Source organism: Tripterygium wilfordii, chromosome 9, assembly GCF_013401445.1.
Source record: "Tripterygium wilfordii isolate XIE 37 chromosome 9, ASM1340144v1, whole genome shotgun sequence".
In the NCBI taxonomy this organism is placed as follows: domain Eukaryota; kingdom Viridiplantae; phylum Streptophyta; class Magnoliopsida; order Celastrales; family Celastraceae; genus Tripterygium; species Tripterygium wilfordii.
The window spans coordinates 12974605-12999882 of NC_052240.1; the positions used below are offsets into that span (position 1 = coordinate 12974605).

A 25278-nucleotide genomic window follows, 5' to 3' on the forward strand; every position below is an offset into this window, starting at 1 on the left:
AGATTCTGATTGTAAAATATTATAATCGAATCAATTTGGACATTTCGACCTTAGTTAAAAACCGAATTGAAATATGAATGAACACCCTTGATTCGGACGTTTCGACCTCAGTTAAAAACCAAACTGAAACCTGAATGGACACCCCTGGAAAAAAGTTAGTGCAAAAATGGGGTGCACAAGAGCATATTTTTTAATAATAAACAAAAAAACATGAATGGTCTGCTCGTGCATGTGTGCGCATGTTCCAAACAATGATTTCACATATAATTTACTAAAAATACTACATCACATAAGAGTCAAAAGAGAAAGATAGAGAGAACAACTAAAAATGTTAGGATTTGCCTAGGATTTTCCTATAAAAATATAAATAAATTGTACATATGCTGCCTTTCAGAAACTCTTTTCACTTTCTTAACGTTGTCATCTACTAATCTGTTTTTTTCTTCTTCTTTTTTGCTAGTTGTCTAATAATGATTAAGGTCTTACACAAACCTGATGGCTTATAGTCTTATACCGACTGTCTACATAAAAAAAAAATATATATATATATATATATATATATGAGTAATATTCATATGCCGATATGCGCATTTAAATTACGTATTTAAAATATATATTTATCTTTTCACCATTAATTTAAAACATATGGGACCCCAAAACACTGATATCACTTGTCATTTCACTTATCCACACCTTTAAAAAACTAATTCATATATATTAGAAAAAGGAGTCAATTAAATAAGTTTTTCAAAAAAGGGTATCAATTAAAAAAGGTTAATAATAAAATAAGAAAAATAATTAAAGATAATCACCGGAATGCCAGCTATTGGACTTATGGATGCAAGTTTTCCACTTTTGGCGGCCACCGATATTGACCAATTGAGAAGTCACAACTACCCATGTTGGTTTGCTCGAAGGGGGTGGACAGTTTAGTCAATTGCCTTTTGGTACAGGTACGGATTTGGAAAAATTAGATTTAGGTGGAGAAAGACTTGTTGAAGATTCGTTAAGTCATATTTTGTGTCAACCATGAGATATCCCTCTCATGAATATATTATTTGGGTATTTTGGGATCTATCAAGTGCATTGTATTAGTTTAAGCAACTTACCCAAAAAAAAAGTTTCAGTTTTAAGTTATTGGAAAATGATAATAAGTGTCCTTAGGGCACCCGTTATCAATACGCTGAATAATTTTATGAGAAAGCGATTAAGACTCCGTTGTCCTGCATCGTTCGGTTAAATCTAAGTGATATGATTTATAAGTAAAGACACACCTTCTCAATTTAGGATCAAATGGGTTGCTATGTCTTTTGACACAGCCCATTTTGGCTTTGATAAGATTTGGCGGACTTGCAAAGACAACTCATGTTATTGAAAAGCATATTTAGATGGCCACAATATTGGATTTGATTGAGGCCGAGTAGAAAATGAGAAGGAATGGCCATGAGAGAATGTTTGTTTTTTGCGTTGATGTGTGTAAAGGTGTAGAGAAAGTTGAAAACCAAGACATGAAAGCCCAAAGGTTTCTTAGTGTAAAAAAATGTAGAGTTTGAGCTGATTGCGAAACTAACCGATTAATCAGTTACTCTTAAAAAATCAATTATTCTCCAAACAAAAAAAAGTTACTTAGAATCGAATAAAATAACCGTCGAAAATCGATGGATTAATCGGTTAAATTTATATAAAAAAATGTCACCGTTTACATCTCTACTCTATATAATCCGAGTTTTTTTTATGCGGTTCGACATTAGTTGCATGGTTCGAGGAAATTTTTCCGGTTCAAATCTGTTAACTAGAGTTGGTTGAAACGGATCGTTTGATTGCTCTCGGTCGGTCGGCACGCTCCGTTTTGTAGTTGTTTAGTTGGAACTGGAGCCTTGATCAAGTACATAGGTTGGCGATCTGCATTATCTCTCAACGGTTCAGATTTATCTAAGGTCGATAAAATAATAAAGGGTAAAAAAAAAACCAGGGTGGAACTAGGGTTTACTACGGTGAAGAGCAAAACATATGACGAGTAGAGTGGGGCGGAAAGCAGTGTCATCCACGACGTCGTTTTAGCTGTCCTCTAATCCAATATTCAATGGCAACATATCCATTGTTTTTGTACCGACTTCATCATCATCGTCTTCGTCTTCTACAACTTCTATAACTTCTGCTTCTGGTAATTGTTGAAATCTCTGCTTTGTATGTCAAGCATATATATTTCTGATTTCGTAACAAATTTATTACAGCTTTGATTTATATTTTACCCTATTACTTGGAAAGATATGTGATTTGTGAAAGGATACATGAATGAATCAATGCAGATCAATCTCTGAAGCAGGTTGAAGATGTAAGATCCTTCGCTGCCAGATATGAGGACGAGAATGAATCCAACCTTAAGGTAATACTCAATAATTGATGAAAAATTGCAGGTCTTTACAATAATTTCAACTACCCTTGCAAGGATTCGTTTAGATGACTTGCATTTTGGGGGATTTTTTTTTTTTTACTTTTAATCAATATTGAGAACTTGATTCATGGTTACTCTATTATTGGACTGTATCAGCAGTTCATAAATGTTGGAAACCACCAGCATAAGCCAAATGCCGGACAATTCCAGCAGAACCAAATATCTGCAGAGTATCGGCTGGACTCAAATCCTAGTGTACATAAGCCGATCTTAACTGACATTCAGAATAGGATTAGTGCTTCTCCAGTATCAATTCATCTTAATCCTGATGGGATGCCCACGGAGGCTTCAATGAATGGTAGCCCATATTTGGGTACCCTAGAAGAACTGGATGGTTTTTGCAAGGAGAGGAAAGTCGAGGAGGCCGTGAGAGTTTCAAAGCTTTTAGAAAAGAGAAATGTTACCTTATATAAGTCCCAATATTTGCAGTTAATTTTAGCTTGTGGGGAGGCTAATGCTCTGAAAGAAGCAAAAGCTGTCCACAGACACATAATGGCATCACAGCCTGCAGGTCTTCCAGTCAACACCTACAACAGAATCTTAGAGATGTACTTAAAATGTGGTTCAATTAAAAATGCTGTTGATGTGTTCAACACCATGCCTGACCATAATTTGACTTCTTGCGACACCATGATAACATGGCTTGCTAAGAATGATCTTGGGGAGGAAGCCCTAGACCTGTTTAGCTAGTTTAAGAAGGCAGGATTCTGACCAGATGGCCAAATGTTTATTGGGGTCTTCTTTGCCTGTGGTGCATAAGTGCATTAGGTGATATTGTTGAGGGGATGTTGCATTTTGAATCAATGAGGCAAGATTATGGTATTATTCCATCAATGGAGCATTATGTGAGCATTGTGGACATGTTGGCAAGTACAGGCTATCTGGAAGAAGCTTTGGAGTTCATTGAAAAGATGCCAATGGAGCCTAATGCTGATGTTTGGGTTACCCTAATGAATCTATGTAGAGTTCATGGGCTCATGGAGCTTGGGGATTGTTATGCTGAGGTTGTTGAATAGCTAGACCCCTTGCGCTTGAATGAACTGGCCAAGGCAGGTCTTGTACCAATAAAAGCTTCAGACCTTGCAAAAGAAGTGGAGAAAAACAATGATGCAGGATGACCATTAATATACATCAAACAAGTTTGGGAGTCAAGTTCCTTTAAACGGCGCCATTAAGTTCTATCATACAGCAGATACTTCTGATCCCGAGAGTGATAAGATTTATGCCCTGCTTAGGTGTTTGAAGGCACAGATGAAAGAGGTGGGTTATATTCCTGAGACAAGAGATATGCTTCATGACATTGACCAGGAAGACAAGGACGAAGCTTTGTTTGCTCATCCTCATAGTGAAAGACTTGCCATTTTGAATTGTCTTCTTTCCTCTCCTGCCCGTTCCTCTATAAGAGTAATCAGGAATCTTCGGATTTGTCGCGATTGTCATAATGCAATGAAGATCATTTCAAAACTTGTTGGCAGAGAGCTTATCATACGAGAAGCTAAGAGGCACCACCATTTCAAAGACGGTTTCTGCTCTCGCAATGATTTCTGGTGAATGGTTCGAAACTTGAGGTAATCTATTTCGCTTTCTTTCTTTTTTTATTGTTCTTGAAAAGAAGGTCAAAGCCAGAATCCTTTATCTTCTAAATTTATGTTGAAACTATACGAAATATCTAGGATCTTTAATTCATTATGATCAGCTATGTGAATCCATATGAAAAATTAGTCAAAAAATCCACTGCATTTCTTCTTCTTCTTCTTCTTCTTCTTCTTTTATAATAGATATATAAGAATAATGCATTATCTAATCCATTTTTATTCAGAATTGAAGAAGTCTTGAGCTTTGACTACTTCTCCACCAGCAGCTATAGCTTCCATGTCATACTTGCATGCTCTTGTACAGTAATACGTTACCTAAAACAGACAAAGTGACACATTATTCTCAAAAACAAAAGTAAAAAATTTGATGAGCGAAGAGACTTTCATTTCGAACTGTATTTTTGATCATGAGATTTTAAAAAGGACAATCTGCCTGACTTACAAACCTCCAGTAACTTGGACTTGAAAAAGCTATCCAGCATTACATCCACACCATACATGGCCTTCGATTTCGGGCTGAATATCTGGATATCAGACCACTTGACTGTAAAAAAAAGAAAAAAAGAAAAAGAAGCTCGAAATCTGCTAATTGATCAGTCATGCAACGAGTAGCTGTCCATAAACATGCTTTAACTTTACTTCTAAGTTGAAGACTTATTTGTAGTCATAACCAATTGTCTTGACTCTTGACTCAATTAATACAGGGATTTAGCAGTAAAAAATGACATCAAGTTGGGTTAACTTTGGTTTTTTCTTTTTTTTTTTAACTACTGCAAACCAAAAACAAATAAGTATCATCGTTGACTGGGCACATGGCTTTGAGATCCTTGTTTAGTGTTGAATCAAATGTGTGTCAAAGTCAAGAATAACAATACTTTCTAAGAGCAACTTGTGCAGCATGGAAAGGGATGGAGCAAAAATTTTAAGCATATTCTGGGTTGACATGTTTCTTTATTATTTCTACCATGAACCACGAAGCTACCTGCAGCTCCCCATCCAATTATTTCAAAAAAGTCAACCCCTTTATGGTGTTACTTTAGTACATATACCTTTCTCCTCCCTCTCTTTGATTTGTTCAATTCTCTCATATTTTCTTCTAAGCAAGAAATTGAGAAAACCGAAACAAGTTGTGCAATTCACTTCTGAGCAGGTGTTGAGTTTTCTCTGACTAAAAATTGTATTTTTGTGTCTGATCTGCCTCTACTTTTCCAATGGCAAGCACCTCGTCTGACCACAATGTAGCATCAGGCACATCTGATGCCGATCCTTTGTTGCCACCAAACTCACAGAATGTAGAAGAAGCCTCTGCAGCAGTATTACAGCCAAATGATGTGCCTGTTAACCTATTGTGTATGTGAAAAACTGCATATTCCTTTTGTAGGATTTATATTTCAATGTGTGCAATTGATTATGCTGATATTTGTAAATTGTAGGTCTAACAACTCCTACTTAACTTTGTTTTTTGTTTACAAAAGCAATGGAATTGGACGTTAATTATTATCGGCCCTTGTACCTCGCGGCGCTAAAAGGAGATTGGGCAACTGCTAGCAAGTTTTTTGAGCGCGATCCCAATGCATTGACAGCAAAGATTTCAGTATTGTCGATGACAGCCCTGCATATCGCGGTATGTAATGGACAAGAAGAGTTCACTGAGAAGCTGGTGGAACTCATGCCTTCTGATGCCCTGGAAATGCATGACTTGGGTTTCTACACTCCCCTGCATTATGCCGGTATGAGTGGAAACATCAGGATTGCAAAGGCGCTGGTCAGAAAAAACCCCGCGTTACCACAAATTACAGACATCAAAGGCTATACTCCTCTCCAGACTGCTATTTTTGTTGCTACTGAACATAAAGAGTTGGTGTGGTATCTTACAAAGGTAACCAAAGATGAGCCTCCTAGCTCTCCATTCACCGGTCGGTGGGCCGGGGAGCTCATTTGCTACTTAACTCACGCAGGATTTCATGGTAAAGTAGTAAAGAGCAATAACATACAGATACATACTAGCATTGACTTCTTTATCCATTCTCATGTTGTTCCATTGAACAAATTTTCAACAGATATATCACTACATATACTCCAGAGCTACCCTAACTTGAGCACTGTCAAAGATACGTTTGGCTATACTTTACTTCAAGTGTTGGCAATGGAACCTTCAAACTTCCCAAGTGGAAGTAGGTTCAGTTTTTGGGAGAGATTGATCTATCAAAGTTGGTCTTATCATAATTCGCATTTCCTCCATTGTGCTTATAATGTTTTTGTTTTTGGAATGATAATGAATTTAACAATCAACTTCTTTCTTTTTCTTGCATAAGTTGTCCCTGCTGATACAGAAGCTCCTCAATTTTCTGGGCTGCCGATTTCAATGCAATCAAAGACCCATGTAGCTCGAGGTTTGTACTTATTCATTGAACTTTCCTACAGAAGTCAGCCTAATTAACAATCTTGTTATTGATGCAAATTAATTGAAGGATGAGAAAATCAGGAAGCATTTTGATTCTAATCATATTATATACAGATTTTGACTCTCTTGAGGAAACAATAACTGATTTTCACTTCTTTCTTGAATTTTTTTGTTTATGGTAGCAGTTCTTCAGTGGCTGAAAATGTGGCTTTGGAAAGTCATTGACAAATTAGGTACGCGACTTTCCAAGTTATAGATGTGTGTATATAAATGCTAAATATTCAAATTTTCTTTACATTGTCTTATTAAATTTGTATCTTAAACAGACGCTACAAATCTAATTACTTCTTATTTGCAGTACCGGGAATTAAGCGAATTCGAAACAAAAAATTGAGGCATAAACATGCACTTAAATTGGTACATTTTGTTTGTAAACAAGTTACAACCATGAGTACTCCAGAGATCTTTGAGTATTTTGTCACGCATGCCATCCTGGCAGTTGCGACAATTAGCGGAGTGGTTGAAATAGTATCTGTGTGCCTTCAGTATTTCCCGGATTTGTTGTGGTTTCCGATCGAGAACCAAACCATAATGCACTTTGCTGTTGAACATCGCCAAGAAAATATTTTCAATCTTTTGTATGCTAGGACTGCCATTAATAAACAACAAGCTTATTCTCTCTGGGATACAGATAAGAACATCTTGACTATGGCAGCTAAGTTATCACCAAATCCTCAATTGTCGACTGTTTCCGGTGCAGCCCTACAAATGCAAAGAGAGATGCAGTGGTTTAAGGTGAATTTTACTCTGGTTGCATAAACATCATTCTTAAGTATAAATTTATTCTCTTGTTTTTATGCTTAAAGGCATGTTATCCGCAGAAAACAAGACCTGACTGTTGTGGATTGTAACGTTCTTTGCAGGCCGTGGAAAGCTTTATGCATCCTGCTTTTACGGAATTGAGAGCAGAAGGAAAAACTGCTTGGCATATGTTCCAAGATGAGCACAAGAAATTGCTTCGGGATGGAGAGAGATGGATGAAAGATACTTCCAATTCTTGCATGGTCGTTTCCGCTCTCATTGCTACAGTGATGTTTGCAGCAGCATTTACTGTACCAGGAGGCAATGATAATGTGAAAGGCATTCCAATTTTCTTGCAGGAAAACTCATTTATGCTTTATGCTGTCTCGGATGCACTAGCTCTGTTTTCTTCTGTTACATCAATTCTGATGTTTTTATCCATCCTCACTTCACGTTATGCAGAGGAAGATTTTCTCAGAGCACTACCCAAGAGGTTGATTATCGGTCTTGCTTCTCTCTTTATCGCCATAGCTGCAATGATGGTTACATTTGGTGCGACGCTCTCCATTGTGTTGAATGATAGATGGAGACCAGTTTCTATTCCTATTATTTTACTGGCTTCTCTCCCAGTTACCTTTTTTGCAATGCTGCAGCTTCCTTTGTTCATCCAAATGGTCCAATCCACATATGGGCGGGGCATTTTCCGCCCCAAAAAGCTATGGTAATGAAGGTCGCCTGAGCATGTTAAAAATGGAACTGTTTTTATTATTCAAATTCTGTAAGACATTTTTTTTCTATTAATTAAGTTGTTCATATGTACAAGTAACTATCATTAAGCTCTTCAGTGTTTTTTTTTTTTTTTAACTGTGAATACAAACTTGTTCTTTGGATCTCTGATATGATTTCTGATATGGGTATAAATTCAAACGGTTAGACCTTGAGAAGACAAAAATTTCTTACTATCCAAGAACACCAATAGAAAAAAGAGATTATCATAAGCGCTACTCAGCTCAAGACTCTTTAAAACTCTACATCTTGGAATCTCTCATAATCTCACACCGCACAAACATGAGCTCCACCTCTACCCGGTACTCCCTCCGATGAGCTCCACCTCTACCTGATACTCCCTCCGATGCACCACGGCTCCAGTGCACCAGCACCTCTTACGGCTGTGCAACTCTCCTGGATTACTCACTCACAACACACCACCTTCTCCGTCTCTTTAAATCACACAGCAATTGTCTGTCTCCACCAAACATACAAAGAAAGAGAGAAACAAATTTGCCTTCTCCTCTTTGTCACAAATTCAACATAGGTGTGCTGCTTTTTTCTTCTTCAAATCCTGGAGTTGCTGCGTAGCCACTCACATCACATGTCCACTTGCCACCAACTGTACTTTCGATTATGCATGCGACTTAAATGGACAATCTGCCAAGTTATAAACCTCCAGTAATAAGCTTGAGCTGGAAAAAGCTATCCACCATTGGTTCATTACATCCACACAATACATGAACTCTGAATATCTGGATATCAGACCAATTGACTGAAATTTAAAAAAAAACAAGGAAGAGTTGGAAATTCTGCTAATTGATCAGTCATGCAACGATAAGTAAATGGTCTTGACTCAATCAATACAGGGATTTAGCAGTAAAAAATGACATCAAGTTGGGTTAAAAGTTAAAACCTTTCCTTTTCTTAACTACTGCAAACCAAAAACAAATAAGTGGGCATTGTCGGGCACGCGGCTTTGAATTTGTGATCCATTGTCAGTGTTGAATCAAATACGTGTGTCAAAGTCAAAGAAAAAACAATACTTTCTAAGACCCACTTGTGCAAATTTGGAAAGGGATAGAGAGAAAATTTTAAGCAGATTCTGGGTTGACTTGTTATTTCAAAAAATTCAACGCTTTTATGGTTATATTCCTTTCTCCTCCCTCTCTCTAATTTGTTCAGTTCTCTCACATTTTCTTCTAAGCAAGAAATTGAGAGAACTGAAACAAGAAGTACAATTCACTTCTGAGCAGCTGTTGAGTTTTCTCTGACTAAACATTGCATGTTTCTGATCTGCCTCTACTTTTTCAATGGCAAGCACCTCGACTGAACACAATGTAGCATCAGGCACATCTGAAGCCTCTGCAGCAATATTACAGCCAAATGATGTGCCTGTTAATCGATTGTGTATGTGGAAAACTGCATATTCCTTTTTTCCGATTTATATTTCAATATGTGCAATAGATTCTGCTGATATTTGCAAATTGTAGCATGTCAAGGTCTAACAACTCCTACTTAACTATGTTCTTTGTTTACAAAAGCAATGGAATTGGACCTTAATTATTATCGGCCCTTGTACCTTGCTGCGCTAAAAGGAGATTGGGAAACTGCTAGAGAGTTTTTTGAGCGCGACCCCAATGCATTGACAGCAAATATTTCAGTATTGTCGATGACAGCCTTGCATGTCGCGGTATGTAATGGACAAGCAGAGTTCACTGAGAAGCTGGTGGAGCTCATGCCTTCTGATGCGCTGGAAATGTATGACGCGGGGTTCTACACTCCCCTGCATTATGCTGCTATGAGCGGAAACATTAGGATTGCAAAGGCGCTGGTCAGAAAAAACCCCGCTTTACCACAACTTACAGACCTCAAAGGCTATACTCCTCTCCTGACTGCTATTTGTGTTGCTCCTGAACATAAAGAGTTGTTGTGGTATCTTACAAAGGTAACCAAAGACGATCCTCCTAGCTCTCCCTTCACTGGTCAATGGTCCGGGGAGCTCATTACCTTCTTAACTCACACAGGATTACATGGTAAAGTAGTAAGAGCAATAACATACAGACTTGAGTTGGATTACATACTAGCATTGACTTCTTTATCCATTCTCATTTTGTTCATTTGATTTGAACAATTTTTCAACAGATATATCACTACATATACTCCATAGTTACCCTCACTTGAGCACTGTCAAAGATACGCAGGGCTATACTTTACTTCAACTGTTGGCAATGGAACCTTCAAACTTCCCAAGTGGAAATAGGTTCAGTTTCTGGGAGAGATTGATATATCAAAGTGGGTCTTTCTCTGAATTCGCATTCCCTCCGTTGTGCTTATAATGTTCTTGTTTTTTGTCTGATAATGAATTTAACAATCAACTTCTTTTCTTTTTCTTGCTCAAGTTGTCCCTGCTGATACAGAAGCTCCACAACTTTCTGGGAATTATGCAGAACTGTCGATTTCAATGCAATCAAAGGCCCATGTAGCTCAAGGTTTGTACTTAGCAACCTTGTTATTGATGCAAATTGTGCGCGATATCTACAATCATTGAAATTAATTGAAGGATGAGAAAATCAACAAGCAATTAATTCTAATCATATTACATACAGATTTTGACAATACCTGATTTTCACTTCTTTTCTTTAAAATTTTTATGGCAGCAGTGCTCCGGTGGCTGAAAATGTGGCTTTTGAAAGTCATTGACAAATTAGGTATGCAACTTTCCAAGTTATAGACGTGTATATAAATGCTGAATTTTCAAATTTTCCACTCCTTTGAGCTACTGCTGATTTCAGCTTATGATTTTCTTATTTGCAGTGCCGGGAATTAAGCAAATTCGAAACAAGAAATTGAGGCATAAACATGCACTGAAACTGGTACATTTTGTTTGTAAACAAGTTACAACCATGACTACTACAGAGGTCTTTCAGTATTTTGTGACGCATGCCACCTTGGCAGTCGCGACAATGAGCGGAGTGGTTGAAATAGTTTCTGTGTGCCTTCAGTATTTCCCAGATTTGTTGTGGTTTCCATTCGAAAACCAGACCTTAATGCACTTTGCTGTTGAACATCGCCAAGAAAAGATTTTTAATCTTCTGTATGCTAGGACTGCCATTAATAAGCAACAAGCTTATTCTCTCTGGGATACAAATAATAACATCTTGACTATGGCAGCTAAATTATCACCGTATCCTCAACTGTCGAGTGTTTCCGGTGCAGCCCTACAAATGCAAAGAGAGATGCAGTGGTTTAAGGTGAAGTTTACTCTGGTTGCATAAACATTAGTCTTAAGTATAAATTTCATATCTTGTTTTTATGCTTAAAGGCATGTTATCTGTAGAAAAAAGGACCTGACTGTTGTGGATTGTAATGTTCTTTGCAGGCCGTGGAAAGCTTTTTGCATCCTGCTTTTACGGAATTGAGAATAGAAGGAAAAACTGCTTGGCATATGTTCCAAGATGAGCACAACAAATTGCTTCGGGATGGAGAGAGATGGATGAAAGATACTTCCAATTCTTGCATGGTCGTTTCCACTCTCATCGCTACAGTGATGTTTGCAGCAGCATTTACTGTACCAGGAGGCAATGATAATGTGAAAGGCATTCCAATTTTCTTGCAAGAAACCTCATTTATGCTTTATGCTGTCTCGGATGCACTAGCCTTGTTTTCCTCTGTTACGTCAATTCTGATGTTCTTATCCATCCTCACTTCACGTTATGCCGAGGAAGATTTTCTCAGAGCACTACCCAAGAGGTTGATTATCGGCCTTGCTTCTCTCTTTATCGCCATAGCTGCAATGATGGTTACCTTTGGCACGACGCTCTCCATTGTGTTGAGTGATAGATGGACACCAGTTTCTATTCCTATTATTTTACTGGCTTCTCTCCCAGTTACCTTTTTTGCAATGTTGCAACTTCCTTTGTTCATCCAAATGGTCCAATCCACATACGGGTGGGGCATTTTTCGCGCTGAAAAGCTCTGGTGATGAAGTGCACCTTGAGCATGTAAAAAATGGAACTTTTCCTTATTCAACTTCTATAAGACATTTTTTGTCTATTAATTAAGGTGTTCAGATGTACAAGTGCCTGTTAATTAAGCTCTTCAGATTTACAAGTGATTACACAATAAAATAAAAGTGAGCTTTCACAGAACACATTTCTTAATTTCACAGAATTAAGAAGTTGATAACTTTTCTTGAAGATGGATTCTGGAAATTTCCTTTTGTATTTCCGAATGGTTTTGTTCTTCCTTGTGTTCATATGAATCCACATAACATGAAAGGGAATTTTGATATTAAGAGAGTGAAAAACCCAAAACCTCTATGAGGATTTGCTTGAGTTACACTCAGATGTGTAACAAATTCACTGTAATATAACAGTCTTGCTAACATGCCAGTATACCACTCGCATGGCATTTCTATGAATGTGATATTATGCATTTTGTACAAGAATGTACACAAAAGAAGGCCAAGAACATAACCGAAATATACAAAAAAAAAAGTTCCATATAATTTATGTATCATGGCACTCTGGCCTGTAAAACATCATAAGCGCCTTGGATGAAAGCTTACTTTTCTTGTGCAATCACTTATTGTATATCTGAAATCCCTAACAGAAAAAGTTCAATTCGGAATTCTAAATATAATATAGCCTTCTTTGTTGAACATAATTGCATTACCAGATCTTATGTGGGCGAAAAATGCTGGGTCCATACGTTGATTTGACCATTCGGACGAACAAAGGAAGCTGCAGCATCACAAATAAGGCCACTGGGAATGAAGCCAGCAAGATAATTGGAATAGGTGCCCACTTCCATCTCTCACTCAATACGAGGGAGAGAGTGGCACCAAAGGAAACCATCATCGCAGCTATGGCGATAAAAAGAGAAGCAAGACCTATTATCAATCTCTTGGGTAACATCATTTCTCTTTAACATGCATAGATAGTCTCCATACATCCATGCTTGCACAGTAGCAACGGTCGAAGGATCCGACCCATCCGCACTTATGGCAGGACACACTTCTGTGAGGTATTTTGAAAGTCCACAAGTGGACAAGTAGAACTGCATCTTTTGTTCCCACCTCTTGAACTCAGTACCACTGAATTTCTCTGGTTTTTCTCCCAAAACCACAGAAGTCACGCGACCAGTCACGGGATCAGCTGTCCCCACAGTGGGTGCCATCGGAGTGGTCACACCAACGCCACTAGGGCCAACCATACCAGTCACGTTGGTAGGAAGAGTAAGGCTACCTTGAGTAGTCACGCCAGCTTGGGCAACAGAACCAACTGGGGTCAGACCACCAGTGGTATTCTCATCACCTCCAGGAAGGACGGTGGATTTCTCATTATTTTGATTTTCAGCCATTATTTTTCTACACAATTCAAAGTGTAGAATTAGTAACACAAAAATATCAAATAATTTAATGATATAAATCTCAACAATATTCAGGTCAATTAAGCACAGAATTTTTGTTTTAAAAATACACAACTTTTGTCGGCTTTCTTTGTTAGGAACTAACAATTGTAGCAACCAGATCGTTCCCAGGTAAGAGGGGGCCTTCCGTATAATACGGCGCTCAATTAAATAACCCCTTTCCTAGACAGAACTTTCTAGACATTGCTACTTTATTGTTAATCACCAAAAAAGATTACCAAAATATTTGAATATATAAACAAATAACTATTCAATATCTCACGTAATTATTAAAGCAAAACAAAAATTAGTTTCAAACGGGTATCACATATATTTTCATGCATAAGACATACACGGCAAAATTTTAATTATCAATTGATATAACAGGCAGATATGCACGTTCAAGTAATGAGCATGCAATCAATATGCACGTACAGGTCAACAAGATTTGTAGCAGTTCACTCAAGGTGCAGGTAACAATATGCACGTACAGATCACTAATTAAACACAAGAATGAAATTTTTATCAAATGAATACAATGATAGTTTCAACAGAACAACCATTTCTCTTTAAGATTGTTGGATTATAACATGCAATAAACCAATTAACATTTATATTGCATGAAACAGAACTAAAACAGTAACATCAGCATATATGAACTCAATAATTGATGTTAAAATTAAAATACCAAAACCCGTAAACAGTTGATAGGAATAGTGGGAGCGAGGTACGCCTTTCACGAATCTCCTTAAAGAGAAATGTCCAGCCACTGGTGCCAAGCTCTCCGGACAGACTCTTCCCAAGATACAACGCTCCGCAAACCACTAGTAAGCAGCACTTCAATACTAATGGACTTAGACGAACCAATTTAGAATTGCACTCTCAAACAGATTGACGAAAAAGAAATCGAGACTCAGAAGAGTAGCAGAATGACAGAACATGAATATTTTTCTCTCTTATGAAGCTGCTGCCAAGGCTCTCCTTATATAGGAGGCTTAGCAACAAGAACCCAGAAAAATCAGTGAGAAATCACTGATTTTCGGGCTGGTAACTTGACCAAGCAAGGTTGCAACCATATCTTGGGCTGTTTATAGGAGGCTTAGCAACAAGAACCCAGAAAAATCAGTGAGAAATCACTGATTTTCGGGCTGTTGCAACTGCTTTGGTTGACCAGGTAAGATGTCAGTCATGGGCTGGGCTTGAACAGTCCATACTCAATGCATTTGGGCCTCTCTTATGGGCTTATAACAAAGTGCAAAAAATTATTGGGCTAAGTCTGCGAAGGGCCTGACACGCGCCCGCCCGCCTCGCCACGCCCGCGGGCGGGCGCGTGTGTTTTAGTCCAAGTTCATAATGTGGAGCCTCTCACTCCTACAAAAGCTTGGGTGCCCTTGGGCCCAAAGTTTTACTACAACACTAGGACTTATAAACAACACATCCACATGGTATTTTTCCAATGTGGGATTCCCATACACACACTTATTGCACTGTGTCCACCATGCTCATCATGGTCACTTTGGAGTCTTTTTACATTCAACCAATAAATGATTTGGTCACACTAATTACTCCAGTTTATTGTCCTTATAACAAGGATCAATTGCCCATACATTTCATTCAATAATTATTATTGAGCTTTCATTTAATAATGGTCAAAATATAATTGACCATCATTTTCCAACAGTGCCGTCAGAAAATCTTCCTCAGCACATCGTGAAGTGAGGATGGATAAAAACATCAAAATGGCAGTGACGGAGGAAAACAGAGCTAGTGCATCCCAAACAGCAAACACCTTAAATGAATTTTGGTTCAAGAAAACCGGAATGCCTTTGTCGTTAATGTTGCCTCCAGGTACAGTAAAAGCTGCAGCAAACACTACCGTAGCAATAAGAGTGGCAACAAGCATGCAAGAGTTGGAAGTTTCCTTCATCCACTTCTGTCCATCCTCGAGCATTTTTTTGTGCTCATCTTGGAATATATGCCAAGCAGTTTTTCCATCAAATCTCAATTCTTTAAGAGCAGGGTGAATAAAGCTTTCCACAGCCTACAAAGAATGTATCGTCCATATTTAGGTTTTAAATTATGGAATTTATAGTTAAAAAATGGGGTGCATCACCTTAAACCACTGCATCTCTCTTTGCATCTGTAGAGCAGGACCTGAAACACTGGAGAGTTGCGGATAAGGTGGTAGCTTGGCTGCCATAATCAAAATATTGGTCTTCGACTCTGACGTATAAGCTAGTTGCTTATTGATGGCATTCCTCTCGTACATAAGGTTGAAAATTTTTTCTTGTCGATGCTCAATGGCATACTGCATTAAAGTTTTGTTGTCGATTGGAATCCACAACAATTCAGGGAAATATTGAAGACACACCGTGACAATTTCAACTACTCCGCAAATCGTCGCACCAACCAAGATGGCATGTCCAGAAAAATACTGGAATAACTCTTGATTACCCATGTTTGAAACATGTTTACAAACGAAATTTACCAATTGCAGGGCATATTTGTGCCTCAATTTTTTATTTCGAATTCTCTTAATTCCGGGAGCTGCAAATAAGAACTAATTAGATCACATCATTCCATAAACAAAAGATAAATAGTAGCTCAAAAGTCAAAACAAAGTCAGTCTTAGAATAAAGCAATTAGTGTGATGAATTGAAAATTTACATCTCTATGTATAAATAATTTTTAGAATGTGGCATACCCAATTTCTCAATGGCAACCCAAAATGGCATTGTAAACCACTGGAGCACTGCAACAAGGAGAGTCAAAACAATTATTTAAGTACTTACAATCCTTAGTCAGATTTATCACAGCTACAGATATTACTTAACAATATTCTAAAATCTCAATGAACTAGAACAAACCTTGCGTCATGTATGTACTTGGTTGCATTGAGGATGGCATTTCTGCATAATGTCCAGATTCTTGAGGGAGATTTTCAACATCTCCTTTCACATGATGTTGTGATGTAGAGACAAATTCGACAGGGACAACTTAAGCAGAAAATGGGAAAAGAAAAGGAAAAAAAAAGAGAGGGTAAATTCATTTGAAGACAAGAAAGAGGTTGCTAGAGCAGAAAATGTGAATTTAGGAAAGACCAACTTTGGTATATCCATCTCTCCCAGAAGCTGAACCTACTTCCACTTAGGAAGTTGGAAGGCCCCAATGCCAGCACCTGGAGTAAAGTATAATTGTCTGAATCTTTGGCGGTCGTCAAGTGAGGGTAGTGCCACAGGAGGTATAGGGATATATCTGTCAAATAGTTGCTTAAACAAAATGAGAAGACACAGAAATGCAAGTAAGTTATCCAAGAAGAATGTGCTTTCCCAGATTACCATGAAATCCTGCGTGAGTTAAGAAGCAAATGAGCTGACCAGCCCATTGACCTGTGAAGGAACGGCTAGGAGGTGCGTCTGTGGTTACCTTAGCAAGAAACCAAATCAACTCTTTGTGTTCGGTAGCAAGAACAGTAGCAGTCTGGAGAGGCGTATGGCCTTTCATGTCAGTAATTTGTGGTAAAGCTGGGTTTTTCTCACCAATGCCTTGGCAATCCTGATGTTTCCACTCATGGCAGCATAGTGGAGGGGAGTGTAGCACCCGCAGTCATGTATTGCCAAGGCCTCAGAAGGCATGAGTTCCACCAGCTTCTCAACGAATTCTGCTTGCTCATTACTAACAGCAACATGCAAGGCTGTCATTGACAATACTGAAATCTTTGCAGTCACTGCATCTGGATCACGCTCAAAAAACCGTCTAGCACTATCCCAGTCTCCTTTAAGAGAAGCAAGGAACAAGGGTCGATAATAATTGGAGTTCATTCCCATCGCTTCAAACAGAAAAGAAAAAAGTGGTTACTCCTTTGTTAGTCAAATATACATGCCTAATGAAAACCACCACACTATGCTTTGAATTCTGAAGTTAAATTTCTGCACATGAGGAAATAATAAGCAGGTACGCCAATAGATAGAGAAATCCGTTGGGGATTGAAAATGGCTAATATGTAACTTTTTAACTTACATAATCTGTTAGCAGGATCCACATAACAGGGCGGCTGCCACACGGGCTCTGTTGCATTGGCTGTTACTGCAGTTGCTGTAAATGTAGTTGCAGAGCCTTTTTCTGCCCCCTCTGCATGTGCTTCAGAAGTATGGTTTAAAATTTTTTGTTGCTCATCTGGCACATTGTCACTTTCTGCATGCACCAAGGGATCAAGATCCAACGGGGCTGGTTTTACATGGTCTTTGCTTTCGGTTGAGGTGGTTGCCATTGAATTGCAAGTGAAATAACTCTAAAAGAGGACAAGCTAGTAGTATGATCTCGCAAGTGTGTGACCGATTTGAACCCCTTTTAATGCTTATATAGATGGAAGATGCTAACTTCCCTTATGTGTAAAGCATAATGAATAACTTGGGATGGGCAGTGTCAAAATATTCCAAAGGAGAAGAAATGTACAAAGAAGACAATGTTTTCTGGAGTTTGGATGCTTCACAGTATAAAAGGTCTACTATTACTCAGTTAAAAAAAATGATCCCTTACAGTACTAACTTGCTCTTTATTACTTGATATTCCATTATGGACTCAAAAAGAGCAAAATTCTTGAGAGAAAGTGGGAAGTAAATCATTTTATTTTGCTTTACTCTAACTCTCCCTTTTTTCTTCCTCCAGTGAAGCATCGCCAGCCATACAAAACATTGTCTGTGATTTTACTTTAGAATATCTACGCTAACAAGCTCAATCTAACTTCACACTTTACATCAAAGTGAAGGTAGTAACTTCAGCATTAGAAATGTTTTGAGATTTTGTCAGAGAGTTGAGACATGGTAATCCTAATAGGTTTAATTCTTTGTGAGTTTTCTTTTTCGCTTGAATCCAATTTCAACCATCTCAACTGAATAAAAGACAACGTAAAAATAAATTAGAATCCCTAGCAGCAAGCAGAACCTGAATGTGGTAGATGAGCTAGCCAGCAATACTTGCTAAGAACAGATATAGGATGTAGGAGGAGGCTCTCCAACTACATTTCCAGCAGCAGCAGCCGCCACTGCCGGAAGGCCCGCGGCGGCGGCCTGGTAACATAAATCCTTCTGTGAAAATCAAAGATGATTCAGCCCACAATGCTGCCATGACTGCAGGCACCACAAGTGCTATGGCTTCATGATTCTTAAAAGAAAGTAGGTTTCAGTTGCTAGCGTAGTGCGTAGAAATCAAACACTACGGGGGTCCGGAGAGCTGAAAATGCACATAAGTAACCATCTTGACTCTTGAGAGAAGGAAAGCGAAGTTGAAAGTTCAAGTTCGTTGGAGCAATTTAAAATGGGATGGAGTTCTGGACTTTTTGGTTGGGCTTGCGCAAGCTATATTAAGGATTTGGGCTTAGGTCAGAAGGACTTGAATAGTTTGTGAAAATGCCTTATTGAATGATAACTGGGCCTTTAGCTGACAGGCCCATTTTTTTGTGAAAATGTCTTAAATAGTTTGTTTGAAAATATGCCGGGGGTCTGCCCTAAATTTTTTACAGTGGATCCCACTGTAAATTCATTTTTAGTGCTTAATAAATTTTTATAAATTTTAAAAAAATCATGATTGTGTTTTGATCGAAATTATGAGTTCAACAGTATATTTTTTTTTTCAAACAAAAATCAAATTCATGTCAAAAAGAGACATTGAATGTTTCGGGATATATTCAAGGGTCCAAAATTTTTATTTCATTTTTATATTCAATTTAATTTTTGTTTGAAACAAAAAATATATTGTTAAAACTCGTAATTCCGATTAAAATACAGTCATATTTTTTAAAAATTTATAAAAAAATCATAATATTGTGTAATGTAATTACAACGAGATCCGCTGTAAAAAAATTTACAGTAGACCTCCACCTCCCCATTTGATATAATTGTTTTCCAAGCAGTTTCTGTTTTTATTTCAAAACAACCCACCCAAAAAAAAAAGTTTGGTTTCTCATTTTAGAAAACACGAGAAACAATAAATCAGGTGAAAATAGGTTGAAAATAGAAAACGAAAAAAAGATGTCTTTTGAAAAATGAAAGGAATATATATATATATATATATATATATATAAAACAAGCCAAACAGATCCTCAAAAGTTTAGACTGTGGGTGCCAGGATGTAGAGAAGGCATATTAATCAAACACATGCGATGCTCATCATAAAGACAAAAAAACCTGAAAAAAGAAGGCCATAGCAGGCCATTACTCATGACATTCAAATGAAATTCATACGAATACAAACAGCACTTTTCATATAAATAATGTGTAATCGCTTATTAATGGAAGTTCACTTTTATAGTGAAATCACTTGCTGTAAATTTATACATCATAAAAAGTTTCATGGAAAATTTCCTGTATTGAACACTAAAGAAGACAATTCGTAAACCTTTCTCATTGTACAAACTTTTGTTACCAGATGTTTTGAGGGCGAAAAATGCTGGGTCCATACGTTGATTTTACCATTCGGAAGAACAAAGGAAGTTGCAGCATTGCAAATAATGCAACTGGAAATGTAGCCAGCAATATAGTTGGAATATGAACCCATTCCCATCTCTCACCCAACACAAGGGAGAGTGTCGCACCAAAGGCAACCATCATTGCAGCTATGGCAATAAAGAGAGAAGCAAGACCTATTATCAATCTCTTGGGTAGTGCCTCCAGAAAATCCTCCTCCGCGTATCGTGAAGTGAGGATGGATAAGAACATCAGAATGGAAGTGGCAGAGGAAAACAAAGCTAATGCATCCGAAACAGCAAACACCTTAAAAGAGTTTCGCTTTAAGAAAATCGGAATGCCTTTGTCTTGGATATTGCCTCCGGGTACAGTAAACGCTGCAGCAAACACTACCGTAGCAATGAGAGTAGAAACAACCATGCAAGAGTTGGAAGTATCCTTCATCCATCGTTGTCCCTCTTTGAGCAATTTTTGGTGCTGGTCTTGGAACGTATGCCAAGCAGTTTTTCCTTCTAATCTCAATTCCTTAAAAGCAGGGTGAATAAAGCTTTCCACCGTCTACAAAGAATGTATTTACCACAGTTAGGTTCTATTATATTATGGAATTTACGGGTAAACAATGAAGTACATCACCTTAAACCACTGCATCTCTCTCTGCATTTGTAGAGCTGGACCTGAAACACTTGAGAGTTGAGGATGAGGTGGTAACTTGGCTGCCAAAATCAAGATATTTTCCTTTGACTCGGAAGAATAAGCTTGCTGCTTATTGATGGCATTCCTCTCGAACAAGAGATTGAAAATCTTTTCTTGTCGGTGTGCAATAGCATGCTGTAATATAGTTTTGTTGTCGATAGGAAGCCACAAGATTTCTGGAAAATACTGAAGACAAACAGTAACGATTTCAACTACTCCACAAATTGTCGCAACAGCCAGGATGCCATGAGAAGAGAAATATTGAACCCTCTCTAGATTACCCATCTTTGAAACTTGTTTGCAAACAAAATGTACCAATTCAAGAGCATATTTGTGCCTCAATTTTGCATTTTGAATTCGCTTAATTCCAGGAGCTGCAAATAAGAACTGATTAGATGAACCATTACATGGATAAAAAAAATTAACAAGTAGCTCAAATCAAAGCCTCGGGATATAACAATTAAGGTGATCACTAGTTGAGCATTGGCAACTATACACAGTTACACACACACATCTATAGGAATTCTCCAGTAAGGACATCCTGATTTCAGCTAAAAGCAAAGGTACTTATTTTAGGGTTTAGGTATGGGGTTTTGGGTTTAGGGAGTGTAGGGACTTATCAAAAAAAAGTTTAGGTTTTAGGGACTTGCCAACAAAAAAGTTTAGGGGTCTAGGGGTATAGGATTGTTTAGGCAAATTTAATCTCAGTCATTGGTAATATTCAATGGTTTAAAAGCAAAGGTACTTATTTGAGCTAAAACAAGAACGACTTTACTGGAGAAGAATATATATATATATAGAAGGCATACCAAAATTCGCAATGACTTCCCAAAAAAGCATCTTCAACCGCCGGAGAACTTTGACAGTTTGACACATAAAGAAAATGAGAAACAAACAGTGAAATCAGTGAGTGTATTCTCTAAACATATCAATCATAGTCATCCACATTACAAGAAATAACCTAAGAGCTAATGAAAAAGTAGACCTCGAGTCATATATGTCCCGGATTGCATAGAGGTTGGCATTTCTGCATAATTCCTGGAGTCTTGAAGGGGATGTTCGATATCTCTTTTCACTGGATCTTGTAATTTAGCGATGAATTCAATAGGAATAACTTCAGCAAAAAATGCAAAAGGAAAAAAAGGTAAATTCATCGGAAAACAAGAAAGAGGTTGCAAGAGCAGCAGAAAATGTGAATTTAGGAAAGGCTCAAAGCCCTACTTTGGTATATCCATCTCTCCCAGAAACTGAGCCTACTTCCACTTGGGAAGTTTGAAGGCTCCAATGCCAGCACTTGGAGTAAAGTAAAACCATCTTGTTCTTTTGCAGTAGCCAAGTCAGGGAAGCGCTGGAGGAGAAACAAGGATATATCTGTTGGATAATTGTTTAAACTAAATGAGATTTCATAGAAAAGGTAGTCAGTCATCCAACTCTATATGTACTTTGTATTGCCACTTTACCATGAAATCCTGCATGAGTTAAGTAGCAAATGAGCCGACCAGACCATCGACCTGTGAAGGGACAGCTAGGAGGTGCGTCTGTGGTTACCTTGGCAAGAAACCACACCAACTCTTTATGTTCAGTGGCAACAAAAGTAGCCGTCAAGAGAGGATTATAGCCTACGGCGTCTGTAATTTGTGGTAAAGCTGCGTTTTTTCTCACCAATGCCTTAGCAATCCTGAGGTTTCCACTCATGGCAGCATAGTGGAGAGGAGTGTAGCACCCACAGTCATGCATTGCCAACGCCTCAGAAGGCATGAGTTCCACCAACTTCTCAGCAAATTCCGCTTGTCCCTTAGAAACAGCAACATGCAGGGCGGTCATGGACAATACTGAAATCTTTGCCATCAATGCCATGGGATCGCGCTCAAAAAACTTTTTAGCGTATTCCCAGTCGCCTTTAAGTGCAGCGAGGTGCAAGGGTTGGTAATAATTGAAGTTCACGTCAAGTGCTTTAAACAGAATAAAAAACAGAGTTTCAGGATTAATGTTACACAAATATATACGTATGTATATACACATATATAAACACCAGCACAGTATGTTGCATGAATTGCTTTCTCAAGTTAACTTTCTGCACATGTGGAATTAGAATAAGCATGTGTGCCTATAGATAGAGAACTACTATGGGCATTGAATTATAAATGGTTATGTAATATATAATTTTTCCACTTACATAATCTGTTACTAGGGTTCTCATCACAGGGCGACTGCCAAACAGGCTCTGTTGCATTGCCTGTTTCTCCTGTGGATGCTGCTGCAGATGTGGCAGTAGAGCCTTTTCCTGCATCAACTGTGTGTGCTTCAGAGTTATGATCAGGAAGTTCACTTTTTGCTTGCACTGGGGGATCAACATCTAATGGGGCTGGTTTTACACAATCTTCACACTTAGACTCAGTTGAGGTACTTGCCATTGAATTTCAATTGAAAAAACTCGAAAAGAATAGCTTGCTATATAATGTCTCAATGGTGTGACAGATTTCAAACCCTTTTAAAGCCTATTTGGGTGGAAGATACAAGCTTCCTTATAACATAAAGCATAATCAATAACTTTTACTGTATAGTATAAAATATTATGGAGGAGAAGAAATGTTACAAACAAGACATTGTTTATTGACCTCCATGTGCTTCATAAAATAAAAGGTAAAGAGTTTTAGTGCAGCTAAATAAAATGATCCCATCCTTTACATGTTCTCCTGAGACCTTCATTTGTTAGGGCATCAATCTCGCAAGAAATTAGACTTAGAGAACTGATAATGATGATCAGTACCAGAGTGAATTAGACCCTTTATCGTTCCCAGTAAGATTTTTTTGTGCATTACGTGACTAGTGCTTCCTTTCTCTGCAACTTGATATTCCATATTATTCAGCAGTAATCAAATACTCTTACCTCTTTCTGTTGCAATGAAGCATCTCAACCCCACAAAAAAATTGTCTTGTATGTAACATTTCTTTACAAAATTTTATATTGCCCAGTTCATGTTATTTGTTATACTTAACCTAAAAGGGAAGGCAGCATCTTCTGCTGCAACAAAGCATTTCAACCCCACAAAACATTGTCTAGTATGTACATTTCTTTACAAACTCTTACATTGCCTAGCTCAAGTTATTTATTATACTTAACCTTAGAAGGAAGGTAGCATCTTCTGCAGCAATGAAGCATCTTAACCCCACAAAACATTGTCTTTATTTAACATTTCTTTACAAAATTTTACATTGCTCAGCTCAAGTTATTTAATATACTTGGCCTTAAAAGGAAGGTAGCATCTTCCACCCGAACAATTGGTTAGATTTTTCCCGAACTTATGCACTTGAAATTCAATTGTGAGGTAAACAACACCGGTGCAGAGGGGGTCGGGGACAGCAAAGATGAGATTTCAATTGTCGACAGAATAAAAAAAGATAATGTAAAACTAGAATAACCTGTGAAGCACGGACATGGACACGGACACGAGTGTCGGACACGACACTGCACGGATACGCCGACACGGCAATTCTCAAAATTCTAAGGATACGACACGTTAAGGACACGACAAATAAATGTTTAATAAATATATTTTTAAATTTAATTCATATAAATATCCAAATATAAATCATTAAATCAAAATACTATAACATCATAATAATCAGAGGATCCAAAAATAATTATTAATTTCATGCATCTAAATCTTCAATTGGATTTTCTTTGATATTCTCCATCATTCGATCATCAAAAATTGACCATTTAAAAGGGTTAGGAGTGTCATTGTCTATTTTTAATAGGATTAAGAATTGTCAACTTTAAAGTTTACCATTTAAAGTTGAATATTTTTGTTTTAAAGTGTCGGACACTCCTGCACGGCGTGTCCGAAAATAATTTTTAAATATTAAATGAAAAGGTAATTGCATGACACAGTGACACGTGATCGACACGTGTCGGACAGGTGTCGTGCAAAAGCAAGTGTCGGACACTTGCATTGGCTATCAATGCAAGTGTCCGTGCTTCCTAGAGAATAACTAGGTTGAAGAAGAACCTGAATGAGGTAGAGACTCAGTAATACTTTCCCGAGCATCACTATGATTTGTGAAGAAAAGTGACCAAACACCATCTGCAAGAAGGCTTGTGCGGCGGCAGCCATGTGACCTAAATCGTGCTGAGAAAGTAAACAATGGCTAATGGATATTGCAGATTTGCATAGGCAGTTGGATTCCATCTTTATTCTCTTCATCGCACCTGCTAAATCTAATTACTTAAAAAACAAAGAGAAAATTCTGAAATTTCAGCTGAACCGAGTCCGTTGATAATAAATAACAATCCTGTGGAAATGTTTCTTTGATTTCGAAAGCGATCAGATAGTGCAGACCCATTGTGATCATATATTTAGTAACTGCGTCTGAGGTCGTAAGACCTAGTCGTCGTCAGAAAAATAAGGTTGCCGTGGAGGGATTGCAGATTGCAATTCAGTAGAGAAAGGGACTGTTCTGCCGCACTTCTGCTCCCGCCAGAATTGAGGCAGCTTTTTGATGGGCCTAGGATCAATTCCAGCCTTCCAGGGATGGGCCTTTCGGCCTAGGGCCCAGAAAATATGATGGGCTTTGTAGAGACTTTAAGTTCAATGGTAGACGATAAACTTTAGTCAACCCTAAATTTACTAAATACACCCTCGTCAACTGATATTTACAAGAGGTGATCAATCAAAATTGAGA

At 37.9% G+C, this 25278-nt stretch overlaps 3 protein-coding genes and 1 pseudogene across 6 annotated transcripts; 3 read left to right on the plus strand and 1 right to left on the minus strand.

The window, feature by feature from the left end:
• Window positions 1-816: 816 nt before the first annotated feature.
• Window positions 817-4298, plus strand: LOC120006053 (annotated as a pseudogene).
• Window positions 3885-8145, plus strand: LOC120005181 (ankyrin repeat-containing protein ITN1-like). Of its 4 annotated transcripts, none has more exons than XM_038854675.1 (8): window positions 3885-4023; window positions 5270-5400; window positions 5526-6017; window positions 6111-6260; window positions 6366-6443; window positions 6637-6687; window positions 6813-7249; window positions 7378-8145. In XM_038854675.1, exons 1-8 carry the CDS (start codon window positions 4007-4009, stop codon window positions 7978-7980), a joined length of 1959 nt encoding a protein of 652 aa, XP_038710603.1. In that variant the 5' UTR covers window positions 3885-4006; the 3' UTR covers window positions 7981-8145. The 4 variants fall into 4 exon arrangements, with proteins under 4 accessions (XP_038710603.1, XP_038710605.1, XP_038710604.1 ...); XM_038854677.1 differs by having other exon boundaries at window positions 7146-7249; XM_038854676.1 differs by having other exon boundaries at window positions 6640-6687.
• Window positions 8146-9169: 1024 nt separating this feature from the next.
• On the plus strand, window positions 9170-12174 carry LOC120005182. The gene is made up of 7 exons (XM_038854679.1): window positions 9170-9433; window positions 9568-10059; window positions 10169-10318; window positions 10426-10515; window positions 10684-10734; window positions 10841-11277; window positions 11406-12174. The coding sequence occupies exons 1-7, from the start codon at window positions 9337-9339 to the stop codon at window positions 12006-12008; spliced, it is 1920 nt and encodes a 639-aa protein (XP_038710607.1). The 5' UTR covers window positions 9170-9336; the 3' UTR covers window positions 12009-12174.
• A 2900-nt stretch (window positions 12175-15074) lies between these two features.
• LOC120006054 lies at window positions 15075-25236 on the minus strand. Its single transcript, XM_038855929.1, has 18 exons — window positions 24606-25236; window positions 22769-22885; window positions 22053-22386; window positions 21814-21963; window positions 21578-21706; window positions 21402-21449; window positions 20533-20966; window positions 19858-20457; window positions 19754-19756; window positions 18457-18522; window positions 17456-17726; window positions 17053-17264; window positions 16774-16990; window positions 16541-16690; window positions 16303-16431; window positions 16140-16187; window positions 15549-15982; window positions 15075-15476 (listed from the first exon to the last, which is right to left on the minus strand). Exons 1-18 carry the CDS (start codon window positions 24798-24800, stop codon window positions 15075-15077), a joined length of 3939 nt encoding a protein of 1312 aa, XP_038711857.1. The 5' UTR covers window positions 24801-25236.
• Between the last annotated feature and the right edge of the window lie 42 nt (window positions 25237-25278).

Bases quoted from the DNA above. Each gene is read 5' to 3' on its own strand.
- LOC120006054 (XM_038855929.1), bottom strand. From the start codon at position 24,800: ATGAAGAGAATAAAGATGGAATCCAACTGCCTATGCAAATCTGCAATA. The intron at 21,450-21,577 runs GTCTACTTTTTC...AAACTGTCAAAG, and splicing joins CGGGACATATATGACTCGAG to TTCTCCGGCGGTTGAAGATG. The intron at 16,691-16,773 runs GTAATCTGGGAA...ACTATTTGACAG, and splicing joins AACTCACGCAGGATTTCATG to ATATATCCCTATACCTCCTG.
- LOC120005182 (XM_038854679.1), top strand. From the start codon at position 9,337: ATGGCAAGCACCTCGACTGAACACAATGTAGCATCAGGCACATCTGAA. The intron at 10,516-10,683 runs GTTTGTACTTAG...TTTTTATGGCAG, and splicing joins AAAGGCCCATGTAGCTCAAG to CAGTGCTCCGGTGGCTGAAA. The intron at 11,278-11,405 runs GTGAAGTTTACT...TGTTCTTTGCAG, and splicing joins GAGAGATGCAGTGGTTTAAG to GCCGTGGAAAGCTTTTTGCA.
- LOC120005181 (XM_038854675.1), top strand. The intron at 5,401-5,525 runs GTATGTGAAAAA...TGTTTACAAAAG, and splicing joins TGTGCCTGTTAACCTATTGT to CAATGGAATTGGACGTTAAT. The intron at 6,261-6,365 runs GTTGGTCTTATC...TTCTTGCATAAG, and splicing joins GGAGAGATTGATCTATCAAA to TTGTCCCTGCTGATACAGAA.